At 46.3% G+C, this 22,600-nt stretch overlaps 1 protein-coding gene across 2 annotated transcripts; it reads left to right on the top strand.

Moving 5' to 3' along the window:
* The first annotated feature begins 227 nt into the window (after nt 1–227).
* On the top strand, nt 228–22,129 carry CABLES2 (Cdk5 and Abl enzyme substrate 2). Of its 2 annotated transcripts, XM_086760325.1 has the most exons (10): nt 228–748; nt 12,788–12,859; nt 13,052–13,144; nt 13,872–13,949; nt 15,398–15,506; nt 16,128–16,293; nt 17,047–17,150; nt 17,526–17,632; nt 18,952–19,156; nt 19,649–22,129. In XM_086760325.1, exons 1-10 carry the CDS (start codon nt 228–230, stop codon nt 19,787–19,789), a joined length of 1,596 nt encoding a protein of 531 aa, XP_086616451.1. In that variant the 3' UTR covers nt 19,790–22,129. The 2 variants fall into 2 exon arrangements, with proteins under 2 accessions (XP_086616451.1, XP_086616452.1); XM_086760326.1 differs by lacking the exon at nt 12,788–12,859.
* The last annotated feature ends 471 nt before the right edge of the window (nt 22,130–22,600 follow it).

The following is a 22,600-nucleotide window of genomic DNA, read 5'->3' as shown; positions in this document are numbered from 1 at the left end:
GGAGCCGTTGCGTGCCGGCGCTAGGACCCGGCAGAGCCTCACCGGCCGGCGACTGGAGGGCGGGGCTACCCGTGCCGAGAAGCCGAACCAATCAGCGCGAGACCGCCGCCGGATTCATTTACATTCCGCCGCGCCGCAGCCAATCAGCGTGCGAGTTACCGGCCGCGCTGCGCTCCGCCGCCGCCGCCCCGCCCGGGCGGCCGAGGCGGTCGGGGCTCATTCGGAGAATGGCCGCGGCCACGGCGTGCGGCTCCCCGCCTCCCCGCTCGCCTCGCGAGCACCCGCCGCCGCCGCCGCCGCAGCAGCCGGCGCCGCGGAAGCGGGGCGATTCCCGGCGGCGGCAGGCCGCCCTCTTCTTCCTCAACAACATCTCCTTGGACGGCCGCCCGCCCTGCCCGCCCGCCGAGAAACCGCCGCCCGCCGGTCCGGGCGAGGGGGAGGAAGCGGCGGAACCGACCGGAGCGCCCCCCCGCCTGCTGTCCCCGCCGCCCGCCTGCCAACCGCCCGCCCTGCTGCTGCCGCCCGGCGTCCCCCCCCTCGCCGGGGCCAAGGGGGAGGCGGACCCTTCCCCCCGCGGGGGCATCTTCCTGCCGCAGCTGCTGCTGGGCGGCCCGCTCTGCCCGCCGCCCCCGGCGCCGCCCGCCCTGCCGGGGATGCTGGCGGCCGCCAAACCGGGCGCCCCGGGGTTGCTGAGCCCCACGCAGAGCGCGGCGGGAGGAGGCTTCGCGCTGGAGGCGCAGCGGCAGAGGTGAGTGAGGGGACGGGACGAGCCGGGCCAGCCCGCACCCGCCCCGCGTCACCCCCCCCCCCGACCCTGACCCCGCGGGGCGTGGGAAGCGGCGGGACCCCCCCCCGCTCCCGGACGAGCCGGACTTTCCCAGGGCCTTGGGCCGGCCGGGAGGGGGGGAGCATGGGAAACGGCCGCCCCCGGGGATGAGCGGCCGTGGGAGGCGGCCCCGCCCCCGGGAGGGAGCCCCTCTGCCGGGGGTGGGGGGGGCGGGAGGGGGCAGCTCGGCCGCTGAGATGTGCGGGTACCGGTACGGGGGGTGCCCCACCTTGTGGGAGTGGCTGGGGGCGATGTGTGTGTTTGGGGGGGGGGGGCGGGGGGGTTGCAGGGTTGTTTCACCACTTTGAGTCGCTGGCTGCAGTTCTGCCGTGTCCTGAACCCTGCCTCCTGCTTTTCCCCAGCCCGGTTTTCTCATTTTTCTGTCTCCAGATGAAGCCCGCGCAGTCATTGCTAGGTGGGACTCCCTCCGCGCAACGGCACGGCTGCTGATGCAGTGCCTGCTCCTAACCTCTGCTGCTCAGCCGTGCAGTAACTGAGCATTAATAACCGCCTGTACGCTGGGAGCTTTGAGTCCGCCGCAGGGGAGGATGTCCTGGCCTCCGGAGCGGGATTACCGTTGCGTTTCCAAGGGACTTCTGTCAGCCTGGAAGTGTTGGTTTTCTAATCGCCTGGAAAGCAGGCTCAGATCTTGGGGATTTGAGCTCTGAAGGAACTCTTTTTCAGGCTGTTTCTTGCATAAACAGCTTTGTAAAGTGAGCTGGCCCTGTGAGCCCGCAGATAGGCAAAGCGATATCAAAGGCTTTAAGTCTCCGTGGTCTTTTCAGCGGCTTCCAGAGCTTTGTTAGCGAGCTGAAATAGAGATGATGTCTGTGCTTTAAGGCTGGGGAGCTTTGCTAATGCAGTTGGTGGGTGATCCCCATCAGTGTGCAACTCACAGCAGAGGTGTCCCATGTATCTCCAGGGAACGGCTGCATGGAGGTTCAAGTGAATTTAAAGAGAAGTAGCTGCTTGAGAGGTGTGGGAGTCGTCTTGTGTGTCATCCCTCCTGAGTTGTTTTTTTTCCTTCCTGAACTGTCAGTTGCCACCCATTGCTTTCCTTCTTGTAATGGAAGGGACCTTTCTTTCCTTGCTTCTTGGAGAAACTGAAGCTGGACCTGCTAGATGGGTGCCCTGTGTGCACAGGTTGCAGTCTTGTATTGGTCTTATTGTGCAGGAAAGCCTGAAGTGAGGGTGTTGCTGTGGCACAGCTCCTTCCTACCACTCCTGGTCCGCAAAAGCCAGCGCACTAGGTGCTGTGCAGTTCGTTTCATTGCTTTAATATTGTAGGTCAAGCTCTTGAGGGCAAGTTTTGCATCAAGAGCTTTACAAGCACAGTTGGCTCTGTGGGTGTGACATTCGGTGTGCCTGTGCATATGGAGTTTTAGACTGATGGAGTTTGTGTAAATGAAACAGTCCTTCCCCTTCCCATGCCAAGAAAATATTCGTAGGATCTTCTCATTTGATGTCTTTCCTGCCTCTTTCCTTGGCCTCTGATTTTAGATGTTACGTTCCACTATAGTAATTCTAATCAATCCACCTGAAAAGAATGATGAATCAGAAATAAAAGGTAGAGAGAAGTGCAAGGAGGGAATGAAAGGGCTTCTGTCTGAGTAATGACAAAAGAGACCGTGATTTTTCAGCTTGGCAGGGATGGCTGAAAGGGTGTATTGTATTGCATTAATCATTTTGTACGCTGCTTACGAGGCTGATTTGGAGTGAGATTTCATCTATTTTTTTGTCTTTAAAGAAAAGAGTGAGCAGAGAAGATCCACTGAAACTATCAGGCAGAAGACCTGCATCTTTACATGGAGGTACACACATCTTCTGACAAAAGGACAGTTTTACGCTCCCTGTTGGGATGCGTTAGACCTGACGCATCTCCTCCCAGTCCGCTGGGCATGGAGTGGGTTAGATGGACTGTCCCTCTGTAATTACGATTTCACCTGCAGCTTGCAGGGTGGGGGACTTGGAGCACGTGGTTTTTCGCTGGACCGTTCCGTGGTTTGCTCTGCGACAGAGCATCCCCTCATCCCTGTGGAACGGCGGCATCTCCTCTTGTGAATACCCGAGGAGCGATTCGGGGACTTAACCACCACTTTCCTGCAGGAAGGCATGCTGCTTTCCCTTCTGTGTTAGGGGAGTTGTTTGCAAAATAAGATTTAGAAATCAGCAAACAATCACAAAGTGAGTTTCCCTTTACTGGGACGTGGGAATCTGGGTATTGTTTTGCCGTACAGTAAGGCTGCTACTCTAGATAGGTTAACTGTGTGCATCGGGGAAATATACAGGCGTATGAAGTCGTCAGAGGGAAGGGAGAGGCAGAATCCACTCTGCGACTCTGGATGTCTAATCTTTGGTGCCCACTTAAGGCAGCTGCTCTCCTCAGAGTCCTTTTTTAGTCACTGTCAAGAGCTGCTTTGAATCGCCCTTGGCGGAGCCTCCCTCAAACGCACCGGGAGCACAGGCTGAAGGATCTCCAGATTCGCTCCGTCCGTGTTCGGTGACCGGTGCCACTGCAGTCCCATGCTGTGCCCAGGGATTTCATCGTGCCGGGGCTTGCCCCAGCTCATGGAGATCACTTTAGAACTGGCAGTTTCATTGGGCAGACTTTTATTACAAAACTTTATCTTGTTTGACTTGATTGCAAAGTTGCAAGAAGCTGATGAGGGCGGCCGGCGGAGCTCAGGGCAGGTTGTGATGGCATCTCTGCCGAAGTCGTGCTTGTTGATTAGGAAGAGGCAGAATCTTGGGCAGAACCCAAGGCATCGGTGATCTGCTCAGCTGATGGAACGTGGAGTTCCACAGTTGCTCGGTAGCTGTCAGGTCCTTTAGGATGGAAACTTAGGCAGTGCACGCTCCCTCGGAGGCACCGTTCAATCTGGGCGCTTGGTCTCATTGCGCTGCTGGCTGTGCCTTATAAACTTAACGACTTTAACCTTCCACTTTTGTTTTCCTAAGGAATCTCCTGTTTATGGGATCTTGAATTACAGCTCTGTGTTACACCCGCTTGCTTAATCTGTTTGCCATCCCTCCTCCCTTCTCCTTTTCCATCTTGCTCTGTTCTTTTGTTCTTTCAAAGAACAAGCCTCACAAAAAGCAGTGAAGGGAGGCAGCAAGCGGCGAACAAATCGGCATTCACAGATTTGTAATGAATTTGTGCAGCTGGGTCTGAAGCTGGCAGGGCTTTCTGGGGAGACACAGATAACAGAGGGCCCTGAGAAGAGCCAGGTTGTGAAAGCTGGGATGGGAACAACAGCCCGGAATGTCAGTGCTTGTAGTGCTTCTGAGGTTTCGGTATAGCGCAATGTAAAGCAGCTGGATTTGCTGTACACTCGGTGCATTTTTCTGTCTAAGAATAAATACAGAGACAAAACTGTTTGCAGCCAGTGCTTTATGCCCTTGACGTTCAGTGGTCAGGGCGCCGAACTGAATGTTCGTGGTTGCTGATAAATCAGAAATGACTGAGCTAATATAGGTGGTTTTAAGGGTGGGAGTTTCGATGACAGTTGATAATGGCAGCGCTTTGGACCAGCTCTGCTTTTAAGTGTTAATTGGATGCTGGATTGCTGACATAGTTGTGATCAAATTGGTTCCTTGGGTGGAATGGCAGAAGTGCTTGGTCAGGCTTTTATGCTTGTGATGGTTAATGTGTTGTTTTGTCCTGCTGTCAGCTTAGCTGCTGTTTTCACTTCAAGAAATACAAATATTTAAAAAACAAACCCTCTGCTAATAAACAGATTTTGTTGAGATGGATGAAAGTGACTTGTATAGCTGCCTGTGGTATTTATTATCTGACGTTCCCAGCCAGGTATGTTAATCAGAAGTAGTAAGTTGTATGCCTAGCAGGAAACTTGGAGATCAGGAAATCCACATCCTTGTGTGCCTCTGTGAAGGGTTCTCGAGATTTCTGGTTCTGCGAACGGTTCTGGTGCCAGACACTTCGAACACCAAGGTTATTTTGACCTCTTTGATTAAAGGAGTCCAGAGGCTTTTAAAGTAACTGTCATCTCTGGACAGAAGGAGCCTGTTTACTGTACTTGCAGTTGATTTTGCACACAGATGGATTCTGTAGCTTTTCAAAGCGATTGCGCAGGAGCCCCGGCAGCGGGTTTTGGGATGCTGCGGGAAAGGGGATGGCCCTTACCATAACTTTGCTTAACCCCAAAGTCTCTCTTGGAAATTACAGAGACACGGGCTGCCAAAACTTGAATCTGCTTTGCCAACCAGCTGGACAGCCATCTTGCCTTGCTGTGGGTGAAGCTTCTTCGTCAGGGCTGTTGTGTGCTCTTGGCACCATGACCGAACCAGACCAGTTCAGGAAAGTTACTGGTGGTGGTTCTCAGTTTTCCGCAATTTACTGTAAGCTGTGGGATGAGGCAGGGAGGGAAGGATCTTTGCTTTCAGTTTTAAAGAGTAGTTCTGAGCTCTTCTGCTCTGGGTTTGGGTATGGTTGGTTTGGTTTAGGGGGGGAAAAAAAAAAAGGTGGAGGGAGGGGAAGTGACTCTCAGAAAATTCTTTTCTTTTTTTTTTTTTTTTTAATTTCCTACAGCATGTGGTTTTTAGTTACATTAAATCTTAAAGACCTAACTTCAGCTGTCCTGTATTCCTCCTTTTTCCATCTGTCAACCAGTTAAAGCTGTGAGGCTGTCAGGCTGAGTGAGCTTGAAGATGCTTCTGAGCCTTCTTTTGAAGATTGTTCTGAAGTCTTCTGGCTCTCTAGTTTGAATTTTAAAATGCACAGTCTGACGTGCACACAAATGTAATGAAATTGGGATTCTTCAGTGAGCACAAGGTACTGTTGATAAAGCAGGTGGGTGCAGATGGAGGGTGCTCAGGTAAAGTCGCTCTGTCACGCTAGCTCTTCAAACACAGAGCTCTAAACTCCTAACCTTTGGTTTATAGCTCTTGTGTGTATAATTGACTGTAAATTATTATAGTCCAGCCTCTGAAAAAGATGTTAAATGAAGAACCTTTAACTCATCTCGTCAGTGCAAGTGAAGCAGAAGTGTTTCGCGAGGGAGCCCTGTGATTTGTGAGATGTTGAGTCCTTCAAACAAAAACCTTGCTGCCAGCTGACCCTGCCGCCCGAGATCCTGGAAGCTCTGAAGGCCCTGGCCCTGTGCAGCCACCTTCTCCAGGAGAGCTCCTCTCCTGCCAGCTCTCGCTTGGCACGGTGGTGCTTGAGCTCAGCCTGGCCTGCAGACCGACCTCAGAGCTGGGTAGCCATTTCATTTGCTAGCCAGCCATGGCACGGACCCAACTGCTGCTGGTCAAAGCTACTTGCTTGACAGCGTGGACAGATTTGCACTTGCTCTGTTGTGGTCACTGCAATTTAAGCATGAAATTTTGCCTTGGTGAGGCTACAACCTCTTGATTGTGGGTTGGAGGAGATGACTGATGTTGCGGTGGGAAGAACCAAGTGCCCATAAAAACACTGGGAGAAATCTCTCAACTTCCTTTGACTGGGTTTCCTCCAGTCACCTGTTTGGAATTTTCTTCTTTCTGCTTCTATCTTTTCTTTTTTCTTTTTTTTTCTATTTTTTTTTTTTCTTTAACTTGGGAGTGTCATTGTGCCCAAGGCTCTCATTTTAGCAAGGCACATGACGAAATGACAGCATCATCTCTCAGGGAAGTGCGTGACTATTCCTAGCATAATGCCCACAGTGTTATCAAGGACACACTTTGCGTTTTGCTTGCCTGTTCTGGTCAGCGGTTCAGTGCTTAGCAAGGAGAGTGCAAAGCACAGAGGGAACCAGGTTGGTGAGTTAGGAACACCTTCAGAAACTGTAGAAATTTGGAGAAATACAGTTACTGGTTGTGTCCTGCCCAGCACATGTAGTCGTGAGAAGCAGCAGGGATTTGGGGAATGGGCTTTGAAGTGGGCTCGGCACAGCAACCCTGACATCTGGTTTGGTGGTTCTCGCGCAACAGATGTCTTTCGTAACGCTTACTGGAAGGCATCATTTTATCCTCGGATTGTCTAAACAGTCTTAGCACCAAAACAATGTCATTTATGAAGCGCAATGAACACAAAGCTCGTTTCCTAGTAGCGTTAGATCTTAATCCTATGTGGTTGTGAATCACCAGTGAAGCAGCAGCTGCTGTGCAGAGTATCTAATTTCTTTCCTCGTTAGTATTTAAAACTCCACAGGCTAAGTGAGCTTCCCACTTACTCTGCCTCCACCTTCATTCACATTACGCTTCATTTCTGTTCTTTCTTGCCCGTCCGTGGGCTGTGTGACACATTCTTTTCCTTGCGTGTGGCTTTACTGGTGTTGGAGGGGTGCAGGATTTTCTCCTGGCTGTTTGGGAGCAGCAGGAAAGCTCCTGGTGCCCCTCTGGTTTTGCAAACAAGCCTTGAATAAGAACACAAAGTTGAAGGAACTGGGCCTCTTCCCCCATCCCGAGGTCTCACGGAGGGCCCTGCTCTGAAGCATGAAAGTACTTTCCATGCTCATGTGGCTAATTGGGGTTTACTCTTTAAAATGAAGATTACTGGAGGAATAACTTACACTAGCCCTGCTGTGAGACTTGTATTTATTCTCTGGCAGCCTGATGCTTAAACAAATGTCAGAACGAGCTCCTGGGATGGTGGCCCGCTATCCAAACTGCACGTTTGTGGTGCTGTAAAACAGCGAGTAGCTGACTTTGTCAAGAAGGAGCACTTAGCTGTATGCTTAGTATTGGTTTTGCGGGGTGTCTTCTCTGCCCTGCTTCTCACTGAACATCAGAGCTGAAGCCATCTGTCCATGAACATAGCTTGCTCGCTGCTGGGCACTTCACAGTGTAGATTTTGCATTAAACTCATTTGTTTCACCGAATACGTGGTTCTGATTGTGATTCAGTGTTAATGTGCTCTCCGACTCCTTTTGGCTTTAATTACTGAGAACTTGTTGCTGCTGGTGAGCTGTACTCAATCTGCTTCTGAGCAGGAAACTCATTAATGTAAGCGCCAAGGTGGTAAGGCACGGGCACGGGAATAGGGATGCTCACACCCGCACGCTCTGAAAACAGTAAACATCTCCTGGGCTGTATCGGTAATGGCAGTTGCAAAAAAAAAAAAAGAAAAAAAAAAAAGGTCAGATTAAAAACTGGAACTGGTTTTCTTAATCCCTTGATGCAAGTATTTTACCTAGTCAAACCAAAGCACAGTTCACATCTGGCGGCTGGCTCGCCTGTAAGGAAGGAAAGCGATACAGCTTAATCTTTAAAATATGTCTTGGCAAAACAGATCCAACAGGTATGTCTTCCTATTGTAAACAGGATTCAGGATCTGGATTTCTTGTGCAAATTACCTTTGACAGTTGTTACTCAGCTAGTGCTTCCAAAAACCAGTAAATTATTCTTGTCCTTGTTACATTAATAACTCGGTCCCTTGCCAGCTGTGGTTACACTGAGGCATGTAAGGTCCCTTACAAAGGGACATCCACACTGAAATAAACTCTTTCAAGTGAGAAATAGGGGCTAATAGATTTGGTTTCCTAATTTTACACAGTAATTACAAATCCATGGCCTCCCCCCTTCCCCGTTCCACTCATTTATTAGCGGTACGTATGGCTAAAGAGCACCAGAGGATATAAGCCCTGCTGCTAATTTTAGCCCGGTGCCTGGGGGCTGTGTGCCTGCATGAGTGCATGCAGCGTGGCATCTTTCCCCCAGCAGACGGGCGATGGATGCGGCTCCATCTGACACGAATCCACCCTGCTGCTCCCTTTGGCTGGAGGAGGTCCCAAGTCAGGTTACTGTCCGGCTTTTGCAGCATCTTTGAACACTTGTGTCACAGGGAAGTGATCCAGGAAGCGGCGAGGATGAGAAGTTGGGGCAGAAGACGAGATCAGGGTGCTGCGTTGGTGAAAACAGCTGAATGCAAACCTGTCTGTGTGAGAGGTGGGGGTTAACTGGGATGGGAGGAGAATCCCAGTAAGATTTTAGAAACTTCTGACGTAACCCTTTGGGAAGGAGCGAGACTGGCCAGTACATCCATCTGCTGGAGCAGAAATGCAGGAACCAGGAGGGCAAAACAGAGAAAAAGCTTAAAAATGGCCAAACAGCAGCTGCACACAGTGGCTTCAGTAGGATCACTGGCCACTGCAATTTGAAGACCAATATTAGAAGTTAAAATGAGGTTCACGAGGGCTGTTGCAGAGCCTGGGGGTGCTGAGCAGGGACACAGGCGCAAAGGGCTGACCCTTCGGGGACACTGGCCCGGGAGCAGGCGTGGAAGAGGCTCGTGTGTGCCTGAAGCCACGTCTGGTAGCACAGGGTTAGTAAGTCTCTTGCATTCAACCATAGTATCTGCTAAAGAACGGCCATCTTAGACATTTCCAACTACCCTCAGACTTTACCCTTGTCCTCTTGGCTGTCTACAGGTGGCCCAGCCCGTGGTGGGAGGGGGAAAACACTCTTGGCAAGGCATTGGAAAGGCCGGTGTTCTCTAATCTGGAGCTGTGACTTAACCAGCTTTTTCCTGCCAGTTCATAAGACGGGACACGCAGGGATTACCGGTCCTATACATAGATTGCTCTTAGCTGTGTCCTCTTCCGTGGGGAACACTGAAGAGCCGTGTCAACCCTGGGCCCGGGGATCTGAGTGCTGTTTGTCCGTTGTTGTTCACCCTCTGCTGAGAGTTTCTCTGCCAGTGCTCAGTGGGACCCTGGCAAGGCCAGAAGAGGAAAGCTCTGAAGCTGGAAGCACTCAGAAGTCGGGTTTCCTCGGTGGGAAATCCATCAGGAAGGATAAAAGCATGGGCTGGCTACTGCTTCCCAGGATGGGAGTCAAAATGCAACTCTGAACTTAATTTGATGGGGTTTTATCTGAACACAAGGGTTTTTGTAGGGTTTTTTTAAGTGTGTGTTTAGTTCATCAGGGGTTTGGTGGCGGTGTTGGGTTGTGTGTCCCCATGTGTGCACATGGAGATAAGCTAAGGCGTAATCCAGAATTCCTCTGCTTGATAGCCCCTTATCTCTGAGCATGCGCTGCAAGTGTTCTCTCTCGGTGGGTCCCCTCGGAGATGCTGGCTGTGTAAACACAGTTGCTGGGTTTAATGGTGAGGTTCTGGGAGGGTCCTACTTTATTGGCTCCTAAAATAAGTTGGGGAAGCACCCAGAAGTGACCTCCTGGCCAAGGATGTACAAACAAGCAAACCCTCTATAGCTTGTCAGGGAAATAGCTGATGTCGGTGAACAGGCATGTTTGAGCTTTCCTGAGGATACTGTTGAAATTACAGCCTGCTCCACAGAACTCGTTAACATTTTAATATTGGATACCTCAGTTTCTAGTTGCGAGGTAGCACGTTGGTGGGGCTGCACGTAAGGTAACTTGCAGGGCACGTATGGATGTTGATTTTCTGTTGTAGCATTTTGGTTGCATTTGGTAACAAACATTCTGTGTAAACTGCTTAAAATCCTTCGAATTCCTGTGGATCAGACCATGAGCAAGAAGTGTCACCGTAGTTGAAACTGCTTAGCACAGGATATGTGACTCGACGTTTTTTTCCGTGGACGCTAGCAGCCACTGAAGCGATCCTGTGCTGCCTGTGGAGTGTGGATTGACTGCATGGGAAGAGCGCTCAAACTAAAGCAAAAATATATATACATATATGAAATAAGTGCAGACAACTCAAAAAGTGTTACATTTTGCCATGTACTTCCCTACCTAATAAATAACTTGTGCTGATTCTGTATTGAGGAGTCCAGCAGCTCTCTCCCGCACGGCAGCAAGGGAGCAAGCTGTGTCGCTGTGAAACGTTGGCTTCCGCACGCGAACCGTTTTGGGTGCTCTGACTGGATTAGTGAGACCTCTTTGTGTACCCCCTGGTGTAAGATTTGCAGGAGAGTATCTTGCTTAGCATCTTGAATTCTTCCAAGGTGACAGCTTCATTTCAGGACAGAAAATATTATTTACAAACGTAGCTAAAAATGGCGTTTCCTGTTGGCAGAGTGGGGATGAGTCACTGTGGTTTTGAGTCGAGGGGCAGGATCACTGCAGCAGGTTTTACTTCCAGATACGCTCTTACGAAGCATCTTGCCTCCTTTTTTTGTACTGATGCCTGTTGTGGTTGGCATCAGCTGTGTTTTCCCTTTGCTGACCGCACATGGCGTCGTTCTGTCTGCATCCAGCCGGGTCTCCCCCGGGAGGGGAGGAAGACTCTGGATGTTACCAACTGCATCCGTACCAGGAGGTTTGAGATTGGCCTCGACATTTCATGAAGGGTTTTTTTATTGCCAGTTAGATGCCAAAGTAGACTGGAGAACTATGTGTATGTCAATGTATTAAACTTTCTTGTGCAGTTCTCACTGAAAAAAAAAAAAAAAAAATTAAAAGTGAAGTGCTGATGAAGGACGTTGAAGCTGTGCCAGGAATGTTCTTCAGTAGCACCCTTAATAGCTGTTGGTTTGTAGGAGGCAGTCTCTAGCAATGCTGAAGGTGTTAGTCCTGTGGGAGGGTTTACCTCTCTTGGGTTTACAGAGAGGAGTGGTAATTTTTCATCCTCCTACCTGGTGGAGTCGTGGTCTTTTTCTCTTTTAAGAACGCCTGAGCAGCACTGCTGAGAACCTGAAAACAATTTCCTTCTAGGGGAAAAAATAAAGTTTTATATGGGAGTATGAATTATTACAAATTCACTGGAAAAGGGCAGCAACTGTATTTTATTAAGGAGATCGTAAGCAGAGTTTGAGAAAGAGAAAAATGTTCATTAGTTTGGCATTCATTCTCTGTACTTGAGAACACAGAGAAAATGGTGAATTTTTTCTCTTGAGCATATGGTGAGGAAGGAGGAACTAACCCGTTTCAGGAATACTCAGACTGAAGTGTCTTTTTGCAAATCCTCTGGATAAGCGTTGGTATCTCCAACTACAGCAATAACTTCAGAGACCTCATTGCAGAGGCTGGCCTGCAGATCAGCACTTCTGGGTACCATTTATGTCAACGTACAAGGAAGAATCCCAAACCACCCTCTTTTCTGAAGTTTGACATTTTTCCAAAAGTAGATCTTGTCAAACCAGCGTCCTGTAACTTTTCTGGTATGCTGCTTTGAAGTTGGATTCCATGGCAGTGTTGTCCATTAGTTGAGTTACTGTGTCACTTTGGAAGAAAACCTTGGACTTGAATGCATTTGGCTTGTGCTAAAAATGTTAGCACAATGTATGCTTAAACAAAAGCAGAAAATATGGAATCCAATAGTCGTTGTGTCAGTGTTTTGCTGGTGGCAGTTGAATCCGAGTGCATTGTTCCTGTGGAAATTGCAGGCATAGTTTCACAATTGATTTGTAAATCTCTACCAACAAAGAATGACTTGACTTTGACAATAGTAATGTATCTCACTTTGGCAAAGTCTATTTTTTCGCGTAACTGTAATGTCCTATTACTGTTACACTAACTCACACGATTCCTACTATTATTCTCCTTACGTCTTCCATTCTGGGATTTCAGATGGGTACCAAATACTCTTTGCTTCCTCTAATAGCCCTCTCTATTGTTTTCCGGAGAGATCCGTCAATTTTATTGAGCTCCCGTCATAGACTCTAAGCCTGCCGACTCCCACAGCTGGAGACGACTGTGTTCTGAATGGAGAATACGTGCAGATGTCCGGTCATCATACCTGTGTCTGTCCATAAATTAATATAAAATGACTTATTCCTTTGCCTTGATGACAGGGGCGCTTTTTGTGATGTTTCTTGTAAGATTTTTAATGAGTGTTTGGAAGCTTTTTAGGTGATTAACTTACAGGTAGATGTTCTTATGTGTTGAAGATGGTGTATGCTCTTGTTAATGAAGTTGGTATAAAAATGCATTTCAAGGGTCCTACAGGGGGAAACAAGTTCTTGGCCTTTTTAGGAACTTGAAACTCTTCGTTAAGCACTCTTCCATTTGTCCTAAGAGCTCATAGATCTGTTGCAGTTCATAAACTCAGAGGCCATGAACTAATACTGTTCACTCTCCGTGGTGTTGTACATTTTACAGAAGGCGTTTTATCTCCCAGCGCTGCTCTCTAGACTTTTTAGAAGACATAGTGGAATATGCCAGTGTACGAAGGTACTTTTTTCAAAAGCAGCATTAATCTCAACTTGTTGCATGCAGTCCTCTCCTCCCTCCACCCTCTTCCACGCCAAAATCTGAGGTCCTGCATGCTAGTGCTGCCATCTGATCATACAACTGGCACAACTTTTTTTTTTTTTTCAGAGCACTTAACAGGTTTTGGGTTTTTTTTTTTATATATAATTGCAGAACCAAGCATATATCTGGGTCTCCAAGACACAAAAGTTTGAAGAAGATGCACTTCATCAAAAACATGAGGCAGTATGACACGAAGAACAGCAGGTAACTTCTGGAGGTCAGGTGCCTCCTGTACTCAGGTGAAGTAGGATGTGCCCAGGCGTAGACTCTAGTTCAACGCAATTAGCAGTGTTGGTGGGAATAAGGTGATGTCCTTGGGGTCTTATTTGTTTTGTATATCTGTCAAAGGCAGTAGGTGCTCATATCTGCTACATCTGCAGCAATGTTCTGATGGTTCTGCCATCCTGCTCTGAGGAGGTTAAACCATTCTCTTCAAACACCCTCCTTATCTCTAGCACACAGAGAGCTTAGAGCTGAGAAGGATTTAAGGAGAATGGCTTGGTTTAGCCAAATTCTTGGCTTGTAGTTGCTGGGCAGAAGAGAAAAGGGAGGCTGTCTTCATATTTATTACTAATAGAGGTGTGAGACTTCATCTAAATGTGAAATGTTATCTACACCTTTTCACAAGATTGATGTAAAAATGATGTAAATGTAGATATATATTTAAAGACTAGGATTTCCTTGAGGAGCTCCCAAGGTGATGGCAGTTACTGAACGCTGAGCTGTGATACAGAGCTTGGCTCTAGGGACCTCCAGGGTCAGAATGAAACCTCTGCTCTTGTGCTGCTTTCTGAAAATGTGAAATCCATAGCAGTATCTGTGTAACTTACGGAGCAATTTAAGAGGAGTTGTGTGTTCATGTTCCATAAAAAGCTGCTTTGTAACTTCTGAATCTTAATTCTTGTCCTGATCTCTTCCCATCTGCTTACAGGATAGTGTTAATCTGTGCTAAACGAACACTGTGTGTGGCTTTTTCTATCCTACCTTACGGGGAGAGTTTACGGATCAGGTGAGTCATGTTTAACTGCTTTGTGAAATGTCTGGTCTGATGTTTGCAAAAGATGTTTTTAAATGAGTGTGGTCGGTGCACATCTCCTGGTTTGAAGCAGGTGAACTTACTTCACTCACCATTTTTGTGTAAGGACGAGAGCTTGCTGTCAGAGCAGTAAAATCAGACACTGCCACAGTGTCAAAGTGTTCATTCAACTCCAAGAGAAAAATGGTGGAAAAGGTAGACTTACCCTCAGGTGATTATTCACATTTCAAAGCACTCCAGTCCTGTGAAATCCCCGAAACCAACTCTGAACAGATGATGTGATTTGTTACTGTGCAAGATTTCCTATGCTCCTAAGGTGGTCAGAAATCAACCGTCTTTAGTACAACAAACACTTGTGTCAGAAAAAAAAGCACACAGAGCATAAGGGAAGGATGCTGCCACCTTCACTGGAAAGTTACATCTAAAAAAGTTTAAGGTGCTCTTCTGTTTTTCATCTCTGAGACATGAATGTCACTATTTGCAGTCTAAGAAAACCAGGAACAGTTTAGAATGATTGAAACTGCTTTTAGTGTTAGTACTACATTTTTGTTTAGAACTGTCAATATAATCACTTATGAGAAACAATACGTGCTAACTGGATTTCCCTGCAGCTTTGTTAAGTCCCTTGTGAAGTCTAAGTTGATTCTGTGAAGGTCTGTGATCTACAAGTCCACCACAGAAAATACAGATTTTATTCTAATCCGCTTTTGGCTAAACAATTGTGTTGTCAATTCTGTCCTGTACATGACTTATGGACAGAGGAAACGGATGTTTAGTGGTGGGAATTGCATTGTATGCAAATACACTTGCCGTAAAAATAGTTGATGGGAAAATAGTCTCTCAATAGAAAAGCAGCAAGGTCCCTGGAACTATTTTAGAGCAGTTCTGAGCACTGTCTCGTTCTTTAACTGCAGTTCTTTAACTGAAAGCTGCTTTTTCACATTGGAATACAGGTGACAAAGCTGCATGCTGCCATCACTGAAGCAGCCTTGATTCTTAATTCGAGCTTGTGTGCGCAGTGGTTGGAAAATTACAATTGAAAGGCAAGTTTATAATCCTGGAAAAGTAGTAATACAACTCATGTTTGCTGTTCAGTGTTTGAGTATTAGTGTGTTAACAAATTGTATGGTCTTCTGCAAAGAGATGATATTAAAAAGAAATTTAAATTTCCTAGGTGTATTGTTACAGATTTGAGTTAAAATGGTATGAAAGCTGATTCTTCACTTAATGAACATCTCTACCTTTTGGAAAGAGTACTGAAAAATTAATGCTTTCCTGGAGATGGGATTGAGGGGTTGCACTGTTCTCACACAGAGCTGTGACCTGGTGGTGCTGGCTGTAGCCAGTGGGTGCTGTTTACTGTAGAGGGAGCTGAGCTTACGCTGCGTTTTCCAATAGTGCGTTTTCTTATCTGCACTTAGTGATCTAAAAATGGAAGGCCAGAAGCAGCGACATCCTTCTGGGGGAGTTTCAGTCTCCACTGAGATGGTGCTTGGACTGGAAGGAGTAGAGCTGGGTGCTGACGGCAAGGTAAGGAATTTTTTTTTCCTTTCCTTTCCTTTTTTTTTTTTTTTTTTCCTTGATCTATAACGCCAATGACCAAGTCACTGACTGGAGCCAGGGACAGAAGGTGAATAAGCTGGTTCCTTTCACCCTGGGACCATTTCATGCTGGGACAAATCACGTTATGGATGGCAAAGCACTGCATAAATTAAATGAGGGGTGTAACTTCTCAGAGCAGTGGAAGTTTCTTCTGAGGAGGCTGTCGAAGCCCATGATCACTTCTGCCTCCGTTTCTGGAGAATAGATTTGATTCTGGTATCTCAGGCAACGTGTGAGTGATGTTTTGATAGAAACATGGACAAAATTTATACTCCTATAGTTAAATGTATATACTGCCAGAATATCACTGATGTGATTCTCACCTTTTCCTTGCCACCCCACCAAATATTCTACAACACTTCCATACTGAAGCTGTGGAAGCAAGGCATTCCTCATCCAACTTTTCCCTTTCCTCCTGTCCCACAGTTTCAAGGTCTCCACTCCCAAATACAGGCTCCAGGGGACTCTGAGTTGGAAAACCCTAGATGTCTGGAAATAAGCTTTTTAATAATTTTCCCCTATAACTGTTACAACTTTCTCTTCTTTAAGGTTGTGTCCTATGCAAAATTCTTGTATCCGACCAATGCCCTAGTTGTTCGCAAAGCTGACAGCCACAGCGCCGTTCCCTCCTGTCGAGCTAGTGCTTCACGGAGTCTTCCTGGATCCAGATATAAACCCGTCACAGCAAAAACGCTACCAGCAGGAACAGAGATCGGTAAGGACAGCCGCCAGATTTGTCACTACTTGTGCACACCTCAGAAAAACATAAAAGAAGTATATTTGTCTGAAACAATTGCAAGTGGTGAAGTGCATTATTAGGAAGGATGTGCTGTTTTTAGCACAGCCTAGCAAAGCAGGCTCCTTAATGAAGAACAAACAATGAGCCTTAAGACTGAGGCTTGCATGCGTGCCTTACATCCTCTGTGTATCTGGCCTGGTTCTGTTTATGCAATTCAGGGAGCGCGAAGCCATTTCCTTGGAAATGCAAAGTTTTATATTACTCAACAAGAAACGTCTGGTGTGCATGGATACAGGTGGTCCTCCTTGCTTCCTAGCACCGTAACAATGTGTAAGCCAAAGAGTTTGTGACAACAATCCCTTTGCTTGTAAAAGAGCAAACCTGACAACTCTGCTGTCTGTTAGGTACGAGAATGGGCAAAATAATTCAGTCTTGTGGAGTTGTTTGCTGTGCATATGTGTGGGTGACAAACTCTAGTTTGCACTAAGTTTAAAATGGCACGTCAGGCACGTGCTGAAGAAAGAGCTTGTGGGGTTTTTTAATAATTCTAATACCTGAGCAGTGCATTTATGAAATGCAAACAGATGACTGTAGCTGCAGTTTGCTTGTACTGTGGGATCTGCCAACATGTTTAATGTTTGCCATTTGAAAACTCTTTTTAAAGAGGAATCGGGGAATTTAAAGCTCTGTATCCTGTAGCCTAGTGTTGTGCTTTTCTCATTCCCTCAGGAAGTGAAGCTGGAGAAGCTGCAGAGTATGATCCAAATCTTCTGGATGATCCTCAGTGGCCCTGTGGAAAACATAAACGTGTTCTCATCTTCGCCTCCTACATGGTGAGTGGCTGGCATACCTGAACAGAGGAGTGAGTGCCTGCCTGGAAGATCCTCCTATAAAGAACTTCCTCTAGGAAGAAAAAGTTGTGGCTTTTTGAGAATTGATTAGGGAAAATACAAATAGTTGGGTTTGTACACTCAGCTTCTTGAGGACCAGCATGATTTATATCTCCATGTTGCTTCTTTTAACCATTTGCTTACGGGTTTTTTAAGACTCTGTGATTGAGATGCAACATTGTCTGTTACTTAAGACATTACAGAAATGTTAAATTGTGAATAATAAACTTCAGGTTTGCCTTTGCATTAGTGTCTTTGGAAGGCTTGTTTGGCTGTCTGTACTGTTCACACGATAAATGATTGCCTCTTCTGTTTCAGACTACAGTCATAGAATATGTGAAACCCTCGGACCTTAAGAAGGATATGAATGAAACCTTTAGAGAGAAGTTTCCTCATATCAAGTTGACACTGAGCAAAATTAGGAGGTAAGAAACAGCATTGAATCATGAGAATATCTTCTACGCTCTACAAGGCTGCTTTTATCTTCCACTTGTATGGAGCAAACACTCGATCTATTAATAGTATATATGATTAAACACTAATCTCTTGTTGCCAGTTGAGCTGACTGTAGGATGACAGCCCTGTACAGGAATGTTTAGGATGCTCAGAAAGGGTAACAGTTGCTTTTCGTAGTTCAAGGGTTTTGTTTCACCAACTGTGGTGTATTAATGCTCATAGCCAATTAACAGTGAAGCAGCATTACCCCTGAAACAAATACTTGTAACCTGATTGTCTGGCTGTAGTGAAGTCCCGCTCTAACTGGATTGTCTTTCTGGACCCTCTGGCTATTTTCGCCTTTCAATTACCAGACTCACTGATCACTTTGGACTCTAACAAGATTCTGGGATAAAAAATAAGAGTGTTAAATCTGGGCAGTCAGGGTAGAGAAAAGCATTTCGTGAAGGCAGGACTATGCTACACAGAATTCCTCGTCTTCCAGGAAATGCATCTGGCCACTCATCAGCGAGGTGCACGGTTGCGCCTTCTGAGAGCTGTAATCTTGCTGGTATTACGTAGCGGTTAATGTAATCAGGGCCTGCTGAAATAGCCAGCTTAAACGCGATTCTGCTGAATCACCAGGGCTATGTGTAACTCTCAGCTCCGAGTCGAAGGCTTGCTCAGGCAGAGCGTCTTCTGCCAGCGTCCTGCATGCTCCTCTTTGTAGCTGTTTCGAGTAGTGTGCTTGCACAAGATCTTGCAGGTGTAGCATGGATGGCAGCCACAAGAAGTGGCATCCACCATAAAGTCTGCCTGAATACCAAAGTGAATGTCCAGCCGTTGTGGGAAGGGTGTAAACCAGTCTGCCTTCCCCCTCAGACCTGATTCTTCCATGAGGCGCGCAGTAGACAGGTCTCCATGCAGCAGTTGCTGTGATCCGCACAGCTTTGATGTGGTATTCTGTAGATTCATATTCTACAATATGAATCACAAACCAGTTTGGGAGCCCAGAGGGACCCAGACAGCAACAGCCTGTGTGTCAGTGGGGCAGCTGAGCCCCTGGTGTTCATGGGCAGATGTGGAACTGTTCTTCCACAGCAGATGATGTCAGCCAGGTTAAATCAGTTTGTGCATCAGCTCCATCTTGCTGCCAGCTGGGCTTCTTCAGTCTAGGATAATTCTTGTTACAGTTTTCCAAATACAAGCCTTGCCCGTATGCTCTTCTCAGTTCCCCTGCTGCAGCGTTTCTAGAGCATGTCACAAAAGCTGTCATGTTTGAGAGGGTGTCTCTTTTTCCTAACCCCAGTTTAAAGAGAGAGATGCGGAACTTGAGTGAAGAGTGCAATCTGGAGCCGGTTACTGTCTCCATGGCGTATGTTTACTTTGAGAAGCTTGTCCTCCAAGGCAAACTCAACAAACAGAACCGCAAACTGTGTGCTGGTGCTTGCGTTCTGCTCGCAGCCAAGATCAGCAGTGATCTCAGGAAACACGAAGTTAAACACCTTATAGACGTAAGTACTGTGAGACTTGTTTCAGGTCTTGACAAAACTTTCTCTTTAGCTCATAGAACAAGATAAAGATTAAAGTCAAGATTTTCAGCAGTGTATGCTTTCATTTAAGATCAGCTCTTTCAGACTGTTTTATGTCTCATCAGGGCTCTTCCTTGATTTATTTTTTTTTTTTAGTTCATTAAAACTGCCTGGCTGGTGCAGTCAAATGTCCTGCTGATCCCATAGTGAGGTTATTTTTGCACGTACTGTTTCTCAGGCAAACATACGTAACTGTTGTGTGGGTGTCACAGCTGAGCTGATAAGCTGGTTTATTTGTCTGATCCCAGGCAACACTTTTGATTTTGTAGGTACAGCTGAGGCCATGCATCACTGACTCTTGTTTTATGCTGACTCAATCTAACAGTGTGTTGGTATCCTGTGGATTAACTGATTCTTTCTCCCCCTCTCTTTTTTCTTTTTTTTTAATTTTATTTTCTTTTCTTACTATCATAGAAACTAGAAGAGAGATTCAGATTCAACAGAAGAGATCTCATCGGTTTTGAATTCACCGTCCTTGTGGCTTTGGAACTGGCTCTCTATCTTCCTGAAAACCAAGTTTTACCTCATTACAGACGGCTCACCCAACAGTCGTAACCAAAGCTGCGCTCCAGCTGACGGCCGCTGGCGCTGGGGATGGCATCACTGAGCGCTGCTGGGGAAGCTGCCGTGGGCCTTTCCGTGCGGCTGTGCGCATCCTGCCGTGGCTCCAGCTAGTTTTGAAGTCTGCAGAGTGTTACTAAACTGTCGAGGTGTGCATGATGGACATGTATGCCAAGTCTGGGGGATGGTACGAGAAGAGTTTTTGAACTTTTATTTTCTTTTGGACATTTAAAGCACAAATATTCACCAGTCAACTGTCATGGCTGCTTATTCTTCCTTATTTATCTTTTTGGTTTTACTAAAACTGTTCTTCCCTATGAAGAATACTATGGTTTTTTGTTTGTTTGGTTGGGTTTTTTAAGCCTTTATTTTATTCCTTGAAACTAAAGGAAGCATCACTTCCATTCCAGTCCACCATAAAGTTCAGATGTTTTTAAGAATCTTCTCACATTTTTACATTAATGAAATGCATACTTTATTTTTTTAAAGATGTGCCTAAAACCGGCTGGTCTGGTACCAGTACTTTTTAAGTTAGTTATGTTATTTAGTGGAGAATCCTGAACTTGTATAGCCATTTATTCTTTACCTGCATTGGCCTTGCATATAAGGAAAACAATTCCAGTATATCTGCACTAACGATACACAGGGCATCTAGTCCGTACTATACTGTAGGTCTGTAAGTAGCAAGATTGAAGTACTCCGTTCCAATTGAGTTAACTGTTAATACCTGAAGAATAGACATTTATTTTAAAAGGAAAGATTGTTTGAAAATCTGTCCTGAAATACGACGTGTTTAACAAGGTAGCTGCAGCAAAGCGATTGCCATCCTGATTCACTCTTCAATGGAAGACTATTCCTTGACTAAGAGCAATTTGCTGTCAAATGTATAATTTTTTATTTTATTTGTTTGTGTTCCGTAGCCTGAAATAAGCACCTTTTAGTACGACTGTATTATATATGGTCTTATGTGCTCTGAGCAAATACTGAAGTCAGTAGAGCTACTGCTGCCAAACTAAGCCAATGAAACAGCGCATGCTCAGTGTCTGAAATGCCACTTTTTTACTGTGTTCTTCCAAGCGTTGCATCACTGTGATTGTCCTCATACAACTGGCACTTGTCGCACGTCTGAACAGCCACGTAACGGCTGGTGCCCAGCAGCGCTCTGATGCTTTCGCAGAGGTTAAAGAACTTCCCTGACCATTGGCTGCTCCTTCGTTTATTTTTTAAATATCCAGGTCGGGAATGAACTCTGGATTATATGTGGAACCTTCTGTGATATTGGCTCTTGGGTTTGTTTTCTGAAGCAATATTATGATAGAAGTATCCGTGTTCATTTGCAAGGAACAAAACTGATGCGTGGCTGTTACGACTGAGAAATTTGTGATTTAAGTTTGACTCCTAAATGAAATACTAGACCTCGGAGTGAAGCAAGGGACCTGCTGTGTAATATGTAAAGTAATGTAAATTCCTCTTCCTTGTATTAAATGTTGGTTGTAGCCAAAACCAAAGCTGAATCTTTGCGCTTCAGCCGTGTTTTGTCTGAAGCTAATTTTGGCTTCGTTAGAGTTGCAGCAAGTTTTACCGGAGCCCCTTCCTCTTTCAGCAGGGCTCAATGTATTTTTCATATAGAACAATTACAGTGACTGTCAAACCTTTCGTAACCGTGTTCAACTGTATGTAGCGTCAAGTTATTTGTGCAAAATTTAATGTGCTTGTGACTTCTCTTTAACACAGAAGGACTTTCCAGTCTCCGCAAGCGAGATGGTAGCTGCTAAGTTAGACAATAAGCTTGCCAGTTATCTTCCAAAAGATTTTAAAAATTGCCGACTAGTTAAACTTTCTACTGAATATAACTGTCCCTGCATGCAAGAAATAGCGATGTATTAAACACCTAGTGTATAACGAGCCTACAAATTAGCAATCAGTGGTGAAGACAACTGAAGTGGTCCACCACTTCCTAAAGTCATTAGGGGAGAGGACAGAGGTAGAACTGAGCAAAGAAATTTCTCACACAGTATCTCCAGAACGGGTAAACCACTTCGGTTAGAATGAATCAAATCAGAAAATGTCTTTCTCTGGGAACTTTGTTTAGTGTATAGACTTTTCTGTAACAAAATTAACTTCCTTTCTCACCATCTAAGGGAAAAAAACCGCGCTTCAGATTGGAACGTTTTACGGTCATTATTCAGTGGAAGTTTGTCTAGTTGCAGTGGGCATTTGGGCTGGAGTTACACTCCCAGAATCTTTGGTTTCACGTCATAAACCAGCGAGCTTTTGTTTTCTCTTTCAGAAGAACAAATTAGGATAAGGAGCATTAAATGACAGAATGCTGAATGTTGTCTAAAGGTTACTCAAAACATTGGCTGGGGCATGCGCAGTGTTGAGCTCACAAGCTGTTTGGAGCACAGGGCAATGCGAACGCTGCGCCGGTGTCCCTGGTAGAGCGTGGCGTTGGGGCCGATGCTGTTCCGAGGCGCGGGCTGCGGCTCGTACGTCGGTACCTCCGTTGCAGTATCTGTGCAGAAACGGGCCTTCTGCAGAGAGCCGCTGACTTGTCTATGTACGTGCGTTGATTTTTCTGTTCGTAGAGCGCAGCTTGCAGTCCTGTGTGGAAATATTTATCTTTTCACCTAAAAGCTGCCACCATGTGGCAAAGAACTATTACTACCATCCCAATTAATGCACCGAAGGCGGGACCCAGCAGCAATTCATGGCTCTGCCGGCTTCACCTTTTCACAGCCCAGCTCCTCTTGCTTTGCGGAGGGTTTACCGGAGGCGTGATCGGGCGCCGCGTCCCGTGGAAAT

The sequence above is a fragment of the Chlamydotis macqueenii genome, chromosome 16 (genome assembly GCF_036417535.1).
Source record: "Chlamydotis macqueenii isolate bChlMac1 chromosome 16, bChlMac1.mat, whole genome shotgun sequence".
Taxonomy (NCBI): domain Eukaryota; kingdom Metazoa; phylum Chordata; class Aves; order Otidiformes; family Otididae; genus Chlamydotis; species Chlamydotis macqueenii.
This window is presented reverse-complemented; position numbering and strand designations above follow the sequence as displayed.